The following is a 22233-nucleotide window of genomic DNA, read 5'->3' as shown; positions in this document are numbered from 1 at the left end:
AATATTGTTGCTACATCACAGCGTGTGACTCACGTGTCTGTTTTCTCCTGGCTGCATTTCTCTTCACCATTCAGGAACAGCCTGCCGTCAAAGTCTTTCGTTTTTAGAAAAACTTCTTCGAACTTTGCCGACAGCTCTTCAAACTGAGGGGAAAAGAAGAACTAGTATTAGGGCTGAAATCCTAATGCCTACTTTTCGTATACAGTCTCACCCCTTTTACATTTGATATCATTTGATATGATATAACATGATCAGGCAATACAAATGTTTTGTAGTCGGTGTTTGAACGCCTCCTGAACACAAACAAGTCTACTTCATATTCATCAAATCCCTCAGAGCCATGAATGCTTTGCGTTGACAACGTAAAGGTCAATAGAACAATAGAATGGCAAAACTTGAGTTGCCAGGACACAGCGTGAGGAGACATTTATAGGGTGTGTGTTAGAGATTACTTCAGCAACACCGTGGGGGCAAAGCAAATATCACCCACGTCCACCAGCCACTGGAATAGCCGCTGGCTAAATCAATTTCCCCGAGGAACCATGGCTTAGGGCAATTAAACAGCACATATAACCATCTACCCAGAATCCCCCTGTGAAAGGGCAAACACAGGCTAGCACTTTAAAACCTGTCTGACCACCTGCCTGAGAGGAAGTGGCCGGGGGGGGGTGGGGTGGGGTTAGTGGGGGGGGTGAAGCAACAGTGACCATATGGGAGCAGAGCACAGTGGGGTCCACTTCTCAATTTATTCACAAAATGTCACAACACCACAATAGACACAAAAACAGCATGAAGACATTACTGCTCCCCCACTGTGTGTATCTGGAGGAGACTACACAAGTGATGCATTCCACCCATTTACGAACGTTTTAATAACACACAGGTTATGCTCGTTAATAACACACAGGTTATGCTCGTTAATAACACACAGGTTATGCTCATTAATAACACACAGGTTATGCTCGTTAATAACACACAGGTTCTGTTCATTAATAACACACAGGTTCTGTTCATTAATAACACACAGGTTATGCTCGTCAATGAGCTAATGTACCTTTGGTAAGTCCTGAGACTTTGAAAAGCCTGAAGATTCCAAGAAGGGAGAAAAGACGGTCTCATAAACATTCTTCACCTGCAAAAAGGCAAAAGAAAACTCAGATGAAGAACTGGTGCCTCACTGCCGTGCTAACGTACATACACACATCCTGAAACATAAACAGTAAGACTCTCATGTGGATATGACACCTTACATACATACATCCTGAAACATCAACAGTAAAACTCTCATGTGGATATGGCACCTAAGAAAGGAATGCCAAATATCCCCTCGGTCACTGTACTCCAGTAAAGTAACGTGGCCAGCGAGGGGAATGGCTGAAGGTCGGCTGAAGGTCATGAGCATGTTTATTTCCCAGCAGGGTAGCCCTGATACGCAGCCCTGATACGCTGGCCTGATACGCAGCCCTGATATGCTGCACGCACCTCGTCCAGGTTGCACTCGTTCTCCCGACAGATGACCTCCAGCAGCGGCTCGTTGGCCTCTGGAGGTCGCGGTTTGGCTTTACCATGGTTACGGCGGGAGCTCCTTGTGGGGGTCATCTTTGCACCTGTACAACACACACACACACACAGTTAAGCATACATGTAACATTTCCCTCGGGGTGAATATAGTGTCTACCCACCTACCTACATCACAATGCAACATGTGGGTGGAGAGATAATCAGTGGGCTTGTAGAACAAGTGCCAAAAGTTTGTCTTCCATCCACAACATGAGGCATTTTGAGCGCAATAACTAAAGGAATCAAAGGCACAATGAATTGAACAAAGACACTTAACTAGATTTCTGCTAGACTTTGCTCAACGTCTGTCCACATTAAGTTTAGGTCCTAAAACTGAGACAGCAGCAGTAACCATTTTCCTGGATTCTATCTGACTTGACACCAATGAGCTAACGGAGTGGTCGTGTAGAGGCCCAATGAGCTAACGGGTCGTGTAGCGGCCCAATGAGCTAACGGGTCGTGGAGAGGCCCAATGAGCTAACGGAGTGGTCGTGCAGAGGCCCAATGAGCTAATGGAGTGGTCATGCAGAGGCCCAATGAGCTAACGGATCGTGCAGAGGCCCAATGAGCTAACGGAGTGGTCGTGTAGAGGCCCAATGAGCTAACGGGTCGTGTAGAGGCCCAATGAGCTAACGGAGTGGTCGTGGAGAGGCCCAATGAGCTAACGGGTCGTGGAGAGGCCCAATGAGCTAACGGAGTGTAGAGGCCCAATGAGCTAATGGAGTGTAGAGGCCCAATGAGCTAACGGGTCGTGTAGAGGCCCAATGAGCTAACGGAGTGGTCGTGTAGAGGCCCAATGAGCTAACGGAGTGGTCGTGCAGAGGCCCAATGAGCTAACGGATCGTGCAGAGGCCCAATGAGCTAACGGAGTGGTCGTGTAGAGGCCCAATGAGCTAACGGAGTGGTCGTGTAGAGGCCCAATGAGCTAACGGAGTGTAGAGGCCCAATGAGCTAACGGGTCGTGTAGAGGCCCAATGAGCTAACGGAGTGGTCGTATAGAGGTCCAATGAGCTAACGGGTCGTGTAGAGGCCCAATGAGCTAACGGGTCGTGTAGAGGCCCAATGAGCTAACGGAGTGGTCGTGGAGAGGCCCAATGAGCTAACGGAGTGGTCGTGGAGAGGCCCAATGAGCTAACGGAGTGGTCGTGTAGAGGCCCAATGAGCTAACGGAGTGGTCGTGTAGAGGCCCAATGAGCTAACGGAGTGGTCGTGTAGAGGCCCAATGAGCTAACGGAGTGGAGTGGTCGTGTAGAGGCCCAATGAGCTAACGGAGTGGAGTGGTCGTGTAGAGGCCCAATGAGCTAACGGAGTGGAGTGGTCGTGTAGAGGCCCAATGAGCTAACGGAGTGGAGTGGTCGTGTAGGTGTAGAGGCCCAATGAGCTAACGGAGTGGTCGTGATGTGTTTGCTGTGATGAGGCGTGTGTGAGGACTCACTGTAGAGGGGCTTGATGAGGGAGGGGGGCGAGCGCTTGAGGAAGAACTCCAGCACACAGATGAGCAGCAGGAAGGAGATCACCAGGTCATCCTCCATCTGCAGGAACCTTCCTGCTCCACACGGACCAAGAGACAAGAGAGCCACGCACACACACACACGCACAGACACGCACACGTGCACACACACACACACGCAGACACACAGACACACAGACACACAGACGTCAGAGTGGAATGCGTTTGGATGCGGAGGAGGAACAACTGAAGGGTGTGATGTCAGAGCCCAGTGGAGAGGAGAAGAGCAAGTGACGGGTGACATGCGTGGAGAAATCAAGACGTTCCAGCATGAAAAACTCAAAGCTTAAACAGAGTCAAACAAACCCTGTTTAAGGTTTTAAGAGTTTAAGAAACTAGAGAAAGATGATCGGGGAAGAACATGTTGCGCTCTATTTGTTAGTGATGTCATACCTTTAGGCAAAATGAACATGCTCTATTGATAGTGATGTCATACCTTTAGCCAAAATGAACATGCTCCAGACGCTCCTGAAGATCTCGTTGCTCCTGGGGAGAAAACGTCTGTCAGTTACTTAGTCATTTGTGTATAAGCCGCATTGTGTATAAGCACAAGAAAGTACAAAGCATGAGACATTTTGCAAGATCAACGTATAAGCTGCGGCTAATAGTTGGGAAATTACAGTGAGCAAAACACTGCATGGCTGTATTTTGCTACAAAAGACTGAACAATCTTGCATCAGTGCATTAGAGACGCATCTTCAGAACTTCCTCGTAACGTCTGCATTGTTTTTTTGATGGACTAAGTGTTTTACTGTTGATTTTGTGTCGAGAGAGGCGCCCATAAATACAATGCGTTGTTGTTGTTGTTGTTGTTGTTGTTGTTGATTGTTATTACTATTATTATTGTTGTTGTTGTTGTTGTTGTGCACTCACTCTGACTCCGAGGGCTCCATGTAGATGTCCTTCCAGATCCTGAAGGGACAACAAGGGATTGGAGGGTTAAAACAACAACATATCACTCACAAACGCAAACGCATATTAGCCACACTGCTATGCAACGGTAACAATAACTCCTCATTAGAGCACAATCTTTATCAATAACTCCTCGTTAGAGCACAATCTTGATCAATAACTCCTCATTAGAGCACAATCTTGATCAATAACTCCTTGTTAGAGCACAATCTTTATCAAGTGAGATGTGAGGCCAGCATGGGTCAGAGGAGTGGCCTATACGGTCATTTATGGGGTTCCATGTGATTCTAAACTCTATGAGTCCAGGGCATAACAGCTGACTGAACTGTCAGCATGCTGACAAACTCACTGCTGCCATCTTATGGCTGGGAACTGGTATAGCAGGACCAAAGGTACTTACTCACATCTCCCATCAATCTGAACCTAATATCAGTGTTTGCACCAATGAAACATCTTTTAACATACACAGACTAACACTAACAGACAGCACACACATCTTTAACTCTCACACACACACACACACACACACACTAAGACAGGACACACATTTTTAACACACACACACACACACACTAAGGCAGGACAAACATCTTTAACACACACACACATACACACACTAATGCACTATGACAGGACACACATCTTTAACACACACACACTAACGCAATAAAAGGACATACATCTTTAACACACACACTAACGCACTGAGACAGGACACACATCTAACACACACACACTAACGCAGGACACACCACCCTCACACTTCATATCACTCAAAACTACTGACTTCTCAAAGCGCTGGTACATAACTACTCACTGGTACACAACTACTGACTTCTCAAAGCGCTGGTACATAACTACTCACTGGTACAGAACTACTCACTTCTCAAAGCGTTGGTACATAACTACTCACTTCTCAAAGCGTTGGTACATAACTACTGACTTCTCAAAGCGTTGGTACATAACTACTGACTTCTCAAAGCGTTGGTACATAACTACTCACTGGTACAGAACTACTGACTTCTCAAAGCGTTGGTACATAACTACTCACTGGTACACAACTACTGACTTCTCAAAGCGCTGGTACATAACTACTCACTGGTACACAACTACTGACTTCTCAAAGCGTTGGTACATAACTACTCACTGGTACAGAACTACTGACTTCTCAAAGCGTTGGTACATAACTACTCACTGGTACACAACTACTGACTTCTCAAAGCGTTGGTACATAACTACTCACTGGTACACAACTACTGACTTCTCAAAGCGTTGGTACATAACTACTCACTGGTACAGAACTACTGACTTCTCAAAGCGTTGGTACATAACTACTCACTTCTCAAAGCGTTGGTACAGAACTACTCACTGGTACAGAACTACTCACTTCTCAAAGCGTTGGTACATAACTACTCACTTCTCAAAGCGTTGGTACATAACTACTCACTGGTACAGAACTACTCACTTCTCAAAGCGCTGGTAGAGGGAGACGTGGTTCTACTCACTTCTCAAAGCGCTGGTAGAGGGCCAGGGAGACGTCGTACTTCTTCTCCAGCTTGCTCACGGCAGAGTTCACTTTGGCACTGATGATGTCGATGTTCACGTCCAAGTTCCTCATCACTTCAAGGAACTGCTTCACGCTGCACATGGGAATTGAACCAGAAAGAAACATTAATGTCCACTGTTGAAGCAGACATCGCTCATAGCCTGCACCATCAAGTTAGTCCACTGATGAAGCAGACATCTCTGTGTGGTTTGCATGATAGTGGAGGCGTATTTCAGCAGTACTGGGGCTCCCTTGCAACTGACCCCCTGCTTTGGGTCCCCGACTCCCACCGGCTGTAGCCTACATCATCATCACGTTAGCTTCTCATAGCCTACACGTTAGCTTCTCATAGCCTGCACAGTGCACCATCATAAAATTAGCTTCTCATAGCCTACACGTTAGCTTCTCATAGCCTACACCATCATCAGGTTAGCTTCTCATAGCCTACACGTTAGCTTCTCATAGCCTGCACAGTGCACCATCATCACGTTAGCTTCTCATAGCCTGCACCATCATCATGTTAGCTTCTCATAGCCTGTACTCCAGTGTTTAGCTTCTCATAGCCTACACCATCATCACGTTAGCTTCTCATAGCCTGTACTCCAGTGTTTAGCTTCTCATAGCCTGCACCATCATCAGGTTAGCTTCTCATAGCCTGTACTCCAGTGTTTAGCTTCTCATAGCCTGCACCATCATTACGTTAGCTTCTCATAGCCTACACCATCATCAGGTTATCTTCTAATAATGTTAGCTTCTCATAGCCTGTACTCCAGTGTTTAGCTTCTCATAGCCTGCACCATCTTCACGTTAGCTTCACATAGCCCACACCATCATCATTACGTTAGCTTCTCATAGCCTGCACCATCATCAGGTTAGCGTCTCATAGCCTGTACTCCACTGTTTAGCCAGGGCAAAGCAAGTAATTTATATATAGAGAGAGCATTTCATAACTCCACGTGTTTTACACCATCATATTACGTAAAAGCAAGGTGGACAGAACAACTGGTCAAAAGTTAGAAATGTAGAGACTTCCATACTTTCTTCACTTAGACATTTCCATTCCATTCCAGACAAAATACCAGCTGAGATCAGATTGTTTTAATCAGGAAAGCAGTTTTCAGATGACACATTATCATGTGCTTACATAAATGTAACACGTGCTTGCAAATTGCCCAAACATGATTCTAACCCCTCCACTTTTTGCTTTTGTCATATAAATGTAGAAATGGCAGGTACTGCCAACTGCTTTTCACTCTCTCTAGAGAATGTTTACAATGTCAAAACGACAACATGTTACATGCAGAGAGAGAGAGAGGTGTTCCAAATGGCTTGTCATCGTTGATCATTTATATTTCCTTTTTAGTAAGAACATTTAAAAAAAAAAAAACACAAAGACAACAAAAATGAGGCTAGAGGAGATTGCAGAGTTATGCGGTTCTCAACGGACCATTTAAACATTAAGAGGGCACGTTACCGTGGTTACACGGACAAGAATAATCTCAGTACTAGTCGAGATCCTTCTCCAGGACCGCCTGCCGTGGGAACACACTCACTCTTTTCCAGGGCGCACACGCACACACACACACACGCATACACACGCACGCACACGTGCACACGCGCACGCACGCACACACGCACACACGCATGCACACACGCAGCTGAGTCACACTGTGGCAGCCCTGGAAAAGAATCTCAACTGGCACCTGCATGTCTGTTATTTCAAGTGTGTTGACGCAATGCTCAAGCCTACTGTAGATCCAGCACCATTAAACAGACACAGTATGGGAACATCATGGGGTCTTTCAGAAATTCCAAACAGCCTCGTTTAACACCAAAACTGTATGTATATTTAAAAATATAACAATGTCAAAATACACAACACAGAGCATGTCCAGCAAAATACTAGGCCTATGTAGTAACTAACTATCGTGTATGGGGCACCCTACGATGCCTATGTAGTAACTAACTATCGTGTATGGGGCACCCTACGATGCCTATGTAGTAACTAACTATCGTCTATGTAGTAATTAACCATCATGTATGGGGCACCCTGCGATGCCTATGTACTGTAGTAGCTAACTATCGTCTATGGGGCACCCTGCGATGCCTATCTAGTAACTAACTATCGTCTATGGGGCACCCTGCGATGCCTGTCTAGTCACTAACTATGGTGTATGGGGCACCCTGCCCTGCAAGAACACAGCTGGTGGGTGTGGAGGTACGCCGGTGTGCGCGAAGCGCATGAGCACACTTCCCGAAGGAGAGGGCGGTGTGACAGACTGCCGTCACCATGGTTACGCATGCGTTCCGACTGCCACAACTACGAGCCTGGCTTTTTAGCACAGCGGCCAAGTTTCATGTTTAGCACACCCGACAAACACACACACACACACACTTCAAAACCCCAAAACAATATTGGAAAATATGTTTCACAATTATAACCCAAGCAGTATGAACTGTAACGCAGGACAAGCAGGTCCTTTAAACAGTCCTTGTGCAATCAACAACGAGCCTATAGCACTGCAGCCAAGTTTCATGTTTAGTACACACACACAGGGGTCAAAATGTACTTTTTGAAATGTGAATATCTACCAGCCAGACACAGATGAACTGGTGAAATCCACCAGCCATTCAATAGGAAATACGTATTTTCTGTCACACAATCAATAGCCAAAACATATTTAGGTCATTCCCTTGCATCCTCGTGTTTGATGGCGTGACACTCCCTACTTTAACCAATCACCACAGCACATCTGTCAATGTCACTCTAACTGAAGAAAAGACAATAACATTTTGTTGACTTGATCTGACATACTGTACATGTAAAAGTTAAAGTAGTTCTTACTTGATCTGACATACTGTACATGTAAAAGTTAAAGTAGTTCTTACTTGAGGCCAGCAGCTTTCTGCACTTGTGTGAAGCCAGGGCTTGGGGCATCCATGTCTATTCCAGCAACGAACAGGCAGGCTGCCCACATCTTCCGGTTTGTGTCCTAAGAGTGTAAAACAATATTAGACGTTTACGCGCTGCTACATTGTACCAGTAAGTGGATTTATTATGTTAATGTGTCTTAAAGCGGTTTAGTGGATCACAACATACCGGCATTTTCTCCGTGGATTCCGACACTTTCCTCCATATGGACCATGCGTGATTACAGAGTGAATTTGTCACCTGGAGATCTTTGCAGAGGCTGACGAAATCTGCTTCTTTGTCTCTATGCCTGGGAAGCCACAGCACGGAAAAACAACATAGGCTACCATGACATACACGTTACAGCGCGGGCTGGGGGCTATGGGTATTAAAACGAGAAGCCGGGCTATAAAGCCATACATAGCTTTCATTAACTCAGTAAAAAATGTTTTAAAGACGTATTAAAAAGAGTTTGAGATAAATATGACTAAGTAATAGCTAGTAAATACAATTGAATGCCATTTGCATAGCTGGCTAGCAGGCTAGCAATGGCACTTTTGCATTCTTAATAACGCCTGGATAACAGCTAACGTTATCACAGTAACGTTAACATTGCAGGGTCGACTATGGGAATACTTTGCATCTCAACGAGAAACATTTAAAAGCCAGACAATTGAATCGCTTAGGGGACTTCTCTGTTGAGTTAGAATATACACATATTATGAACAGAGCATATAAAGTTTAACTTCGTGGACGAGTCTTTAGCATGGCACAGTCTCCCACGAGCTAGATAACTATGCTAGCATGCTAGCGGGCGCTGAAGTAAAACAACAGAATCAGGTGGGAGCTTGACAGGACGTTCATAACATGGCTTATTAGTTTCCATCAAAAACCTCATGTCAGACGAGTGAAACAGTACTTACTTGGGCGTGGACACAACAGAGTCATCTGAATTCTTGCTCGGAGACTTGACATTGTGGTTGTCTGAGCTGGTGATGTTTTGTTTTATTTCCTTGTTCTGTGGCGTCCGCTTTTTAGGAGGCATAGTTGTACTATTAATGTTAGATTAAAGCAGATGGTTCCTGAATATATTCAGCACTTTATCATACTAGCCGAGAAGCAAAAGGTTAGCCGCTGTGCCACTGGAAATGTTGCAACAATTGTTGTTGTATGGCGATATAATTAAAGCTGGACGACACACTGCATCCAAAAAACTCAAGTGGTTGCAACACTGAATCAGCAGAACGTTCAGCTGATCAAACCGCGGGAAAAACGAGAAACGAAACTTCCGTCTTGTGTTCGTCACTTCCGTCGACAAATCCGTCGTTGTCAAACGTAAAGTTTGTTGCAGCTCTGCTTCATGGCCATCTGCAGTCACCCAAACGCACTGGACATCTTTTTTGTGCTTCTAATTTATAGGTTTGGAAACTACATTGGGATTTCGCAGTCAAAATCATCGTAGGTTAACTTTGCTCTACCTTAGTATCTCCAACCAGACCAGAAACAACCAGAAAACAACCAGAAAATGTTGTCCCAACCTTTGCTTTCAAATGAAGTCAGAAAATGATGATTATTCAGCTCCATGCTTTGCTGGTCTGATTTGAGAAGGACCATGAAACTACCAAATACCAACATGTTACCGATTTCATGTTCTAATCTACTTGAACACTCCCCCCAGCTGCGTCCCTTGGCAACAAGCTGGGTCTGAACTGTTAAAACTGACTTATGGTCAGATGTAACCATCCATTGCCTCGTCCTTTGAACAGCAAGGTAAACAAAAATATATGACTTGCAAAAATTAGGACATTTGCACTTTTCGGGATTTTGTAGCAATATTGCTACAGTGGGCGTTAGCTGTAGGCGTTAAAAGATTGGCAGGTAGAACTGACAATGGCATTACCGCTAATGAGGTACTGCTGACCAATGTGCTCACTTGGCATTCTTTGGGGGGCGGTAGTTTTAAAATTCCCGGTTATTGAACCGCTGCTGTCTATCGTGTAGTAAGCTAACGTTAACCGTCACAGCCAGCTGCTGAGATTTTCTGTCTTAAAAGACTGTAACATGACTTATTTCGAAAAGGACATCAAGTTTGATTGGCTATAATATTAGCTAACGTTAGCTGGCCAACACACTTTGCATACTGCTTCTACAATCAAGAGGCTAGCCTCCTATCGCAAGATTTCAGCGACAGAACAACTAACATTAACGTTAATTCATCTAACTCAATGTTACGTTAGTCAGTTAGCAGAGGTTAATTACGCATCATTGCACTTCATCAGGTACGTACGGCGACTGGGCAAGCTAACGTTATATCGAGAATGATCCAGATAATCTGTCTGGTTGTATTAGGGATTAGATGTTTGCAAATGTTCTAAAAGTCGTGCATCATCCATATGCCAACGTTAGTTGGACAGTTTGTGTTTGAGGAGACCACATCACAACACTGGCTTAACGTTAGGTCCGCTAGGATGGCTAGCTAACGTTGTCGTTAGCTGATGTGTACCAGAGTGTATGAAAACGCTAGCTGTAGCGTTTGAGCTGATGGGAAAAACATCAGGACAAGTAGAAATTACTTTGCAAACCAAGACGATGTGAACGGAAATATAGGTATAGATTGTCAGTTGTCATTTGTGTTGTGCAGATTCAGTTTACCGACCTGCAATCATTGATAGCACTTTGCTAGCCAATTAACATCCGATGTTTAATGTTTTTCTAATGTTGTCGACATTGAAGACGTTAGAGGGCATCCTACACACTTACATCTGTGTTGTGAAAAGAGCTCACAGATACAGTGAGATCACTTGTCGGCATCGTAGCGCAAAACGCCTGACGTGAAGAGTTAGCCTGAGATATCTTCACGTCTTATGCCAAACAACAGCTGGTTGTTTAGCGTACTTGTTTGCGTTACAGCTCACTCATTTGTCCATCATACATCTAACAGTAGATAGTTTGTATTCACTTTTTGACTTAATGGTTGCTTATTGATGGCCGGAGTCATGCCTGTTTAGTGATGCCCTTACTGTCTGAAATAGAATGGCGTTGCTGTGTAAGGTTTTTATTGTGTTCTCGGTTCCCAGGAATAGTCATGGAAGTGGGAACTGTCGTGCAGGAAGAAATGAAATTTCGTGGAGTGGAATTCTCCATAAAGATGGAGCTGGAGGAAGGTTTGCTGATGGTGGAGATTTCGGATGTTATGACAGCTGATCAGTGGAGGGGGGAGTTTGATCCTGCCTGTAAGTGAAGACTGTTCAATTCATTCAATACCTTACGGCAACTGCTCATGCAGGAGGTGCTGTCATATTTAGCCCTTTCTGACTCTTACGAATAGTTCTTGGTAAATTATTCATTAGTGTGACGATATATCCATTAACGTTTGCAGATTTTTTTATCCAGCAACCAGAACATTGTAATGTGCAAAATGTTTTTTGTTATTATTGTTAATAATATTTTTTATCATTGTCAGATATTGAGGATCTCACGCGCAAGACGGGCAATTTCAAACAGTTTCCTATCTTCTGCAGTATGCTGGAATCTGCCGTCAGCAAGGTTGGTTTATGAAGAGAATGACATGTACAGCCTGATTCACATGATTGTACTGATACATATGTTGACACATGGTGCCAATGGACCCCCATGGATGAGTACACACCGTCCTGCTACGGCTTGTGCTCCTCATTTGGTTCTGTGGTCCTCATTTCCTCCGCCAGGGAGGTTATGTTTTCATCGGGGACCGGCGTCTGTCTGTCTGTCTGTCTGTCTGTGTGTCTGTGTGTCTCTCTACTCTGCGTGTTAGCAAGATAACTCAAAAAGTAATGGATGGATTTCGATGGATTTTTGAAATTTTCAGGGAAGGTCAAAAATGATCCAAGGAAGAAAAGATTACATTTTGGGAGTGATCTGTATCACCCTCGGGATTCCGGAGGCGTTTATGTATTTCGCTCTGTGGTGTAATGGCATTGTATGGCCACGTGGTGGCAATCTGAATAGTTTAGGTTCAAATGTATGACAACCTAGGAAGAACAATGCAGGCGGAGGTCTGCGTTCTCTGAGTGCTTTTCTAGTTTGGTTCTGTGGTCCTCATTTGGTTCTGTGTGTGTGTGTGTCTCCTGCAGCGGAGTGAGTCGGTGACCCTTGACCTTCTGACCTACGCTGACCTGGAGCTGCTCCGGAACCGTAAGGCCGGTGTGGTGGGGCGCCCGCGGGGCCAGCAGCAGTCCCCCGCGCTGAGCGCCAAGCGCTACCTCATCCTCATCTACACCGTGGAGTTCGACCGGTGGGGCCACACGCCATGTCCGCACTAACACTGCTCTGAGCAAACGTTGCTTATTATTTTAACGTTAAAACGTGGGAGCTCAGAGCAGTGTTTTTATGTGACATTTTAAATATCTTGTATTGAAGCAAGTTTCATTTGTCCTGCACCTGCCCAAAGGTGGGATGTGCACACAAGAGCTGTTCTTGGACATGCTGGTCACCCAGAGATGCTTCGTCCAGGATTTGATTCTTAAATTCCAGCCCAGAATTAGGAAATGTACCTTGGAAACATTTGTTTGAGTATGGAATGTGAGATTTGGGTGTACATTTGTCTCAAAGTTGTCTCAAACCCCTAACCTGTTGTTGTGTGTTCAGGATACACTACCCGTTACCCCTAACCTGTTGTTGTGTGTTCAGGATACACTACCCGTTACCCCTAACCTGTTGTTGTGTGTTCAGGATACACTACCCGTTACCCCTAACCTGTTGTTGTGTGTTCAGGATACACTACCCGTTACCCCTAACCTGTTGTTGTGTGTTCAGGATACACTACCCGTTACCCCTAACCTGTTGTTGTGTGTTCAGGATACACTACCCGTTACCCCTAACCTGGTGTTGTGTGTTCAGGATACACTACCCGTTACCCCTAACCTGTTGTTGTGTGTTCAGGATACACTACACGTTACCCCTAACCTGTTGTTGTGTGTTCAGGATACACTACCCGTTACCCCTAACCTGTTGTTGTGTGTTCAGGATACACTACACGTTACCCCTAACCTGGTGTTGTGTGTTCAGGATACACTACCCGTTACCCCTAACCTGTTGTTGTGTGTTCAGGATACACTACCCGTTACCCCTAACCTGTTGTTGTGTGTTCAGGATACACTACCCGTTACCCCTAACCTGTTGTTGTGTGTTCAGGATACACTACCCGTTACCCCTAACCTGGTGTTGTGTGTTCAGGATACACTACCCGTTGCCGCTGCCATATATGGGGAAGCCGGACCCGGCCGCGCTGCAGAAGGAGATCCGAGCGCTGCGTGCGGAACTGAACGCGCTTTCTCACCGAGGAGACGCCCGGCCATCAGACTACGAGACACGACGACTACGAGCAGAGTACGTTCAAGTGATCAAGAGTATAGTATGTTCAAGTGATCAAGAGTATAGTACGTTCAAGTGATCAAGAGTGTAGTACGTTCAAGTGATCAAGAGTATAGTACGTTCAAGTGATCAAGAGTATAGTACGTTCAAGTGATCAAGAGTGTAGTACGTTCAAGTGATCAAGAGTATAGTACGTTCAAGTGATCAAGAGTATAGTACGTTCAAGTGATCAAGAGTATAGTACGTTCAAGTGATCAAGAGTATAGTACGTTCAAGTGATCAAGAGTATAGTACGATCTAGTGATCAAGAGTGTAGTATGTTCAAGTGATCAAGAGTATAGTATGGTCAAGTGATAAAGATCAAGAGCAGAGTGTTTGTCATTAGCTATAGTAGTGCAGCTATGAACAGCATGTTTGTTATTAGCTACAGTAGTGCAGCTATGAACAACATGTTTGTCAGCTACAGTAGTGCATCTGTGAACAACATGTTTGTCAGCTACAGTAGTGCAGCTATGAACAACATGTTTATCATTGGCTACAGTAGTGCAGCTATGAACAACATGTTTGTCAGCTACAGTAGTGCATCTGTGAACAACATGTTTGACATTAGCTATAGTAGTGCAGCTAGCTATGAACACCATGTTTGTCATTAGCTACTGTAGTGCAGCTATGAACAACATGTTTGTCATTAGCTACTGTAGTGCAGCTATGAACAGCATGTTTGTCATTAGCTATAGTAGTGCAGCTAGCTATGAACACCATGTTTGACATTAGCTATAGTAGTGCAGCTATGAACAACATGTTTGTCATTAGCTACTGTAGTGCAGCTATGAACAGCATGTTTGTCATTAGCTATAGTAGTGCAGCTAGCTATGAACAACATGTTTGTCATTAGCTATAGTAGTGCATCTATGAACAGCATGTTTGTCATTAGCTATAGTAGTGCAGCTATGAACAGCATGTTTGAGGGACAATAGTGTAATAATATGCTAACAATAGAGGAAGCCCTTTGGTTCACTGTATGATGTGGTGGCACTGACGGGCGCGTGACGAGCCTGTTGGCGCTTCTCGTAGGCTGGCGCTGGTGCGGGAGGAGAAGGAGGCGTTGGCGCGGGCGCTGGAGCGGCTGCAGGTGGTGGGCACGGGAGCGGGCGCGGGCGCGGGGGGGGGCACCCCGGGGGGGGGCAGAGGCCTGCGGGACGTGGTGCACAACCTGGAGGAGCAGCTGCTCAGGGAGAGAGCCAAGAGCCAACGCTCCGCCAGCAAGAGGGGCCACGAACACCGCCTGCTCATGGAACAGGTAACACACACACACACACACACACACACACACACACACACACACACACACACACACACACACGCCATAACACACACACACCATAACACACACACACACACACACACACACACACACACACACACACACACACACACACACACACACACACACACACGCCATAACACACACACACACACACACACACACACACACACACACACACACACACACACACCATAACACACACACACCATAACACACACACACACACACACACACACACACACACACACACACACACACACACAGCAAGAGGGGCCACGAACACCGCCTGCTCATGGAACAGGTAACACACACACACACACACACACACACACACCATAACACACACACACACACACACACACACACACACACACACACACACACACACACAGCAAGAGGGGCCACGAACACCGCCTGCTCATGGAACAGGTAACACACACACACACACACCATAACACACACACACACACACACACACACACACACACACACACACACAGCAAGAGGGGCCACGAACACCGCCTGCTCATGGAACAGGTACACACACACACACACACACACACACACACACCATAACACACACACACACACACACACACACAACAAGAGGGGCCACGAACACCGCCTGCTCATGGAACAGGTAACACACACACACACACACACACACACACACACACACACACACACACACACAGCAAGAGGGGCCACGAACACCGCCTGCTCATGGAACAGGTAACACACACACACACACACACACACACACACACACACACACACACACACACACACACACACACACACACAGCAAGAGGGGCCAGGAACACCGCCTGCTCATGGAACAGGTAACACACACTCACACACACACACACACACACACACACACACACACACACACACACACACAGCAAGAGGGGCCAGGAACACCGCCTGCTCATGGAACAGGTAACACACACACACACACACACACACACACACACACACACACACACACACACACAGCAAGAGGGGCCAGGAACACCGCCTGCTCATGGAACAGGTAACACACACACACACACACACACACACACACACACACACACACACAGCAAGAGGGGCCACGAACACCGCCTGCTCATGGAACAGGTAACACACACTCACACACACACACACACACACACACACAGCAAGAGGGGCCAGGAACACCGCCTGCTCATGGAACAGGTAACACACACACACACACACACACACACACACACACACACCATAACACACACACACACACACACACACACACACACACACAGCAAGAGGGGCCAGGAACACCGCCTGCTCATGGAACAGGTAACACACACACACACACACACACACACACACACACACGCCATAACACACACACACACACACACACACACACACACACACACAGCAAGAGGGGCCAGGAACACCGCCTGCTCATGGAACAGGTAACACACACACACACACACACACACACACACACACACACACACACACACACACACACACACACACACACACACACACACCATAACACACATGCGCCAGCAAGAGGGGCCAGGAACACCGCCTGCTCATGGAACAGGTAACACACACACACACACACACACACACCATAACACACATTCGCCACAACGCCCAAGCACAATATATATTCGAACAGGTAATACACACACACACACCATAACACACACACATGCTATAACACACAAGCACAATATATATTCGAACAGGTAATACACACACACACACACACACCATATGTTAGCTTACCAACCTGACCCATAACACACACATTATGTACGACGTTAGCTTCCCAACCTGACTGATAACACACACATTATGCACGAGGTTAGCTTCCCAACCCATAACACACACATTATGTACGAAGAACTGTAATAAAGCAGCCACAGTATAATTACTTATTGATTTTTTATTATTATTATTTATTTAGCACTTGTTAAAAGTCAGAGAGTACAAAGAGGAAAACAACAGTGTAAGCACTAGAATAAGCTGCTATGATAGAATTCCTCAGAAAAACCCGCTCTAGACCAGCAATTAAATTAGCCTTTAGGCATCTTTTAAAATGATTTGTGGTTGAACAAATCAAAGCCAGATGTGATCTTTTTTTCCATATTTTAGCACCCCTATAACGTATAGGCCCAATCCCAATGTCCGGACTCACGGACTCACGGACTTTGGTGCACGTTCTCGCGAAATTCATAAGGGCTTAGGGCTGTCCCAATGTCGAATTACAACGGGCGTTAGGGTTTGAGTACACACTTACCGAGCCCTTTCCGTGAGTCTGCATCGGTGCAGACTTAACCTAAGGGAATTACCCACAGTTCGTTGACGTTTCACAGTGACGTTTCACAGTCACAGTGACGTTGACCGCAGAGATCATAGAAAAATCTGGAAATGAAGGTAAACAACAGCACGCACGACACACACGTGCATGGTGCAAATGTTAGCGACATCTTTGTTAGTAAACATCGCCAAGGTACTTATGATCTCGTGAAGTGCTGTCCCAATCCCAAAATACCTATCTGAGCCCATGTGGCCTCACACACTCACTCACTTAGCACCTGAAATCAATTAAGTCTGTGAGTCCTTAGTCCTAGTCTTTAGGGCTGACATTGGGATTGGGCCATGGAAAATATAGCTTGACATGTTCTGAGTTGAGGAGGGTAGAAATCATTAGCTTGCCTTGTTATGAATGAACCTGTGAATTCATTTTAAATCTTAAAATTAATCTTCATTGATAACTTCACAATTAGTTACTTATTGATAGCTTCACGATTCATTACTTATTGATAACTTCACAATTAATTACTTATTGATAACTTCATGATTATTAAGGATAACTTCATGATTAGTTAGCTATGGATAACTTTATGATTAATTGATGAAAGTGTAAAATTGTTTGGCGTTCTTGCAAACAATGACGTTTTTCTAATGTAACTACAGCAGAATGTACACATTATTTCACAAACGTGTTATCTACAACTGTAGGAAATGCTGCAATGATTCATCATTATTATTTATATTATTATTATTAGTAGTAGTAGTAGTAGTAGTAGTATTAGTATTTATTAATTATTTAATCATATTTATCATATTGTCCTATAGCCTTTATTTCTAACCAAACTCTCATCCTTGTGGTATTAGTAAAATCTCGCATAAGTGCAAGAGAGTATTTTTAAGATGTATTTCTACATTAATCTTTTCAGCTGGAGGAACTCCGGGGATCTGAGCGAGCACTAAGGATTCGTGTCAAAAGTCTGACGAACGAGCTCGCTCTCGTGCGCCGCGGGTGAGTACCCGCTCCCCTGATGTTGCGCCCCTTTGTGCGCTCGCTCTTGTGATGGCGCGGGTGAGTACCCGCTCCCCTGATGTTGCGCCCCTTTGTGCGCTTGCTCTTTTGATGGCGGTGGCTCCCGGCAAACTGTCTTTGTGTCGGGCACGGCGTGCCACGTCAGCACAGAGACCAGCCGCTGTCACTACACGTTCTAAAGGGCTCACTCACTCTGGGGGAAATTCGGATGAAAGACGCTTTTGACAAGCAACATTTCCCCATGCAAGACATTTTGAAGCCTAGAATGCCCTCTCTGAGTGAGTGTTGGCTTGAGCAGTACAGATAGCTACAATTTAATAGTTTGTTTTTGTATTTCCCGTAGCTGTGCTTTCCAACGTGTGACTTTGTGTGTGATATTTGAGGAGTATTCAGGTTTTGAGATGGAAATGGCTACTATTCCTCCTATCTGCCAGAGAGGTCTCCACTGGCCTGCTCAACAGGCGAAGGAACTGACAAATTTCACTGCATTCTTTACTTTAGTAATGATGTGCATGTGACAAATAAACCTCCTTGTGTCCTTGAGTCAGAACAGTCTTAAAAGTGCTGCTCTCTCCTCTTGCGTCAGAACAGTCTGAAGAGTGTCTCAAGTGCTGCCTGTTTCCAGGTCGCTAAATCAAGACAGTTAGTGTGTTTGTCGAGCGCTACGGGTGTGAGGCTCGACAACTTTCCTCCTCTGTCCAAGACCGTAGTGTGAAACCCTCAGCTGCAAAACAGTGGCCACTGTGTGGCTGAGCACATGAGTAGAGATGGCTTTGGTCCAGTCATTCAGTGCAAGATGGAGCTGCTTCAGCTGATGCTGATGCTCTTGTGGTGTTTGCAAGCGTAGTGTTTAGGATCTCCTTTGTGCTGTGGCTTGGATGTTCGTCCTCGCGTGGAAGTTGGATAAAGTGGCAGATGTAGTGTGACGACCTGGGTAGTGGCTGTGCGTAACCGTGGTGATTGAAGTGCTGTGTGACGCGCCCGTAACCAGTTAAGTCTGCTAACAGTGTGTGACTGCGCTGTGTGATGCGCCCGTAACCAGTTAAGTCTGCTAACAGTGTGTGATTGAAGTGCGGTGTGATGCGATGCGCCGTAACCAGTTAAGTCTGCTAACAGTGTGTGATTGAGGTGCGGTGTGATGCGCCCGTAACTAGTTAAGTCTGCTAACAGTGTGTGATTGTGCTGTGTGATGTGCTCTTAACCAGTTAAGTCTGCTAACAGTGTGTGATTGTGCTGTGTGATGCGCCCGTAACCAGTTAAGTCTGCTAACAGTGTGTGATTGTGCTGTGTGAGGCGCCCGTAACCAGTTAAGTCTGCTAACAGTGTGTGATTGTGCTGTGTGACGCTCTTAACCAGTTAAGTCTGCTAACAGTGTGTGATTGTGCTGTGTGATGCTCTTAACCAGTTAAGTCTGCTAACAGTGTGTGATTGAGGTGCGGTGTGATGCGCCCGTAACCAGTTAAGTCTGCTAACAGTGTGTGATTGTGCTGTGTGATGTGCTCTTAACCAGTTAAGTCTGCTAACAGTGTGTGATTGAGGTGCGGTGTGATGCGCCCGTAACCAGTTAAGTCTGCTAACAGTGTGTGATTGTGCTGTGTGACGCTCTTAACCAGTTAAGTCTGCTAACAGTGTGTGATTGTGCTGTGTGACGCTCTTAACCAGTTAAGTCTGCTAACAGTGTGTGATTGTGCTGTGTGATGCGCCCGTAACCAGTTAAGTCTGCTAACAGTGTGTGATTGTGCTGTGTGATGCGCCCGTAACCAGTTAAGTCTGCTAACAGTGTGTGATTGAGGTGCGGTGTGATGCGCCCGTAACCAGTGTGCTGACGGCCAGACTGACGGCGTGGCCTCACGGCCGTACGTGTGCCAGAGTGGCATCGGGCAGCCGAGGACATTTGCGGTTGACGGCTGCAGCCGTGTGTTGTGCGCGCCGGTCAGCCCAAACGGGTCACTGTGTCTCCTGCTCAGGGACGAGGTCATGTAGAGGTCCCGATTTAAGAGCTAAATGTTCCTCTGTTCACACAAATATTTGGAGATGGCTCTCGGGAGGGAGCGCAGACTTGTCCAAGGCCAAATGGCTTATCTGCCCATTTTAACCAACACGCGCGCGCACACACACACACACACAGACGCGCGCGCACACACACACACACACACACAGACGCGCGCACGCACACACACACACAGACGCGCGCGCACACACACACACACACAGACGCGCGCACGCACACACACACACAGACGCGCGCGCGCTAGGGTGGTCCTTATTTTTCAACTTTTAAAAAGTCATGCTCTCACCCCACCAATATGTTTGAATATATAAAAAAAACAAATGGGCAAAATTTTATCAAAATTAATCAATATTTAGAGGTTGCTCAAGACCTTTAAAGTTTAACACATTTGCGTATTATGGGATATGCCATAAAGCAACTGGAAACACTTGACAAATATGACAAATGGCAGAAACTGAAGTGGCAAGAGAAAAACAGGAAAAGTAGCAAAAAAACAAGACTCAGCAGTCCAATGTAGAGGCCTTCATAGACGAGTTAGGAGACCTGTTTGATATTGCACATTGAGATGCACTCATTCTTAACATGCAACATTAGGGGCAGCGGCGGCGTAATGGTTAGGGTTTCGGGCTTGTAACCGGAGGGTTGCTGGTTCGATCCCCGACAGTAGCAAAAAACTGGGCGGGGGCAGTGGTTAAGCACAGCTCTCCCATCCACAGTTGAAGTGCCACCTAGTCCCTCACTGCTCCGCAGCTCACTGCTTCAGGTTAGTGTGTGCTTCACCTCACTGTATGCTCTGTGTGTTTCACTAATTTACGGATTCAAAAAACTCAAAACTAATAATAATAATACTATAGCTAAAACTAAAATAACTATATATACAGCTCTTCTCAAGAATCCAGATGATAGAGACTTAGAAAGAAGAATCCAGAAGAAACCAGAGACCAGAGAGAAAAAGAACATTATGGGTGTATGGGCATAGTTGATACTTGCATAGTTTGCACATAATGCAAAAGAAAAATGTAGAACACCACAGGCTACAACAAGCACAACGAGAGGAGCAATTGATGAATTCAATACTAGCATTGACTGCTTCTGAAGATAGTACTGATGAGTGATGATGAATGTTATTCTGTGAAATATGCTGTGAACAATCTGCAGGATGGACCTTCTACTTTCAAAACTACAAAAACAGCCCGAAAGAGCATTGTTAGCCCTGAGCTGGCTGCTATGATGGATATAACCAAGTTTTCTGATTGAAATATTCAAAGGCCTTGAGCAACCTCTAGATATTGTAGGAATGATTTAAAATTTTGCACCGTGTGTTTTTATTGATATCCGAACACATTTAGGGGGTGAGAGTTGAACATTTCCCCAATTTTTTTTTTTACCCCATATAAGGACCACCCTAGCGCGCGCACACACACACCATTGGGATCCGATCCTGAATTTTGCAGGTTTGTCCCTGGCCCAATGCAGGGGAATGGAGAATTGGCCTGGCAGTGCGTGTGCGTTCCCTTGCTGGTAAATAAAGAGATAAATAAATAGCTAAAGAAACGCAGCTCAGGCTCGTCAGTGGAGAGGCAGGGCAGCTCGTTAGCCGTGGGATGTGGCGTGCTTAGTGTTTTCTTAATCAGCTGTGAGTCACGCTACACACACACTCTCCTCTTTAGGACCAGCCCTGGAGTGAGCTCTGGACGTGTGTGTGTGTGTGTGTGCGCTGCTTTTCTATTGCTCTCAGTGGTCGTGTGTGTGTGTGCTGCTTTTCTCCTGCTCTTG

The 22233-nt window shown here is 45.7% G+C and overlaps 2 protein-coding genes across 9 annotated transcripts in view; one reads left to right on the top strand and one right to left on the bottom strand.

Annotated features, from left to right (window-relative positions):
* rb1 (retinoblastoma 1) overlaps window positions 1-9925 on the bottom strand; it is a 64156-nt gene extending 54231 nt beyond the window's left edge. For 3 of the 5 annotated variants that reach the window (XR_009939133.1, XR_009939132.1, XM_062535900.1), the window contains exons 1-10: window positions 9363-9925; window positions 8629-8749; window positions 8418-8521; window positions 5488-5622; window positions 3944-3982; window positions 3507-3556; window positions 2996-3106; window positions 1483-1607; window positions 1055-1132; window positions 34-143 (exon numbers count right to left, since the gene is read on the bottom strand). Coding sequence is in view for 3 of the 5 variants with exons in the window: in XM_062535900.1 (XP_062391884.1) it covers window positions 34-143; window positions 1055-1132; window positions 1483-1607; window positions 2996-3106; window positions 3507-3556; window positions 3944-3982; window positions 5488-5622; window positions 8418-8521; window positions 8629-8749; window positions 9363-9484 (995 nt within the window). In the remaining 2 variants the exon portion in view is untranslated. Of the gene's footprint in view, window positions 1-33; window positions 144-1054; window positions 1133-1482; window positions 1608-2995; window positions 3107-3506; window positions 3557-3943; window positions 3983-4769; window positions 4781-5447; window positions 5464-5487; window positions 5623-8417; window positions 8522-8628; window positions 8750-9362 lie in introns of those variants that run through there. The other 2 variants (XM_062535901.1, XM_062535903.1) reach the window with 2 other exon arrangements.
* Window positions 9787-22233, top strand: part of ccdc61 (coiled-coil domain containing 61) — a 22230-nt gene continuing 9783 nt past the window's right edge. Inside the window, exons 1-8 of one of the 4 annotated variants that reach the window (XM_062535906.1) lie at window positions 9787-9858; window positions 10118-10209; window positions 11517-11672; window positions 11903-11985; window positions 12552-12712; window positions 13654-13806; window positions 14866-15091; window positions 18343-18425. In XM_062535906.1, the coding sequence (XP_062391890.1) occupies window positions 11525-11672; window positions 11903-11985; window positions 12552-12712; window positions 13654-13806; window positions 14866-15091; window positions 18343-18425 (854 nt within the window). In that variant the 5' untranslated portion in view covers window positions 9787-9858; window positions 10118-10209; window positions 11517-11524. Of the gene's footprint in view, window positions 9859-9957; window positions 10210-10419; window positions 10719-10975; window positions 11047-11516; window positions 11673-11902; window positions 11986-12551; window positions 12713-13653; window positions 13807-14865; window positions 15092-18342; window positions 18426-22233 lie in introns of those variants that run through there. The other 3 variants (XM_062535905.1, XM_062535904.1, XM_062535907.1) reach the window with 3 other exon arrangements.

This window comes from Sardina pilchardus, chromosome 5, assembly GCF_963854185.1.
Source record: "Sardina pilchardus chromosome 5, fSarPil1.1, whole genome shotgun sequence".
Classification (NCBI taxonomy): Eukaryota; Metazoa; Chordata; class Actinopteri; order Clupeiformes; family Clupeidae; genus Sardina; species Sardina pilchardus.
This window is presented reverse-complemented; position numbering and strand designations above follow the sequence as displayed.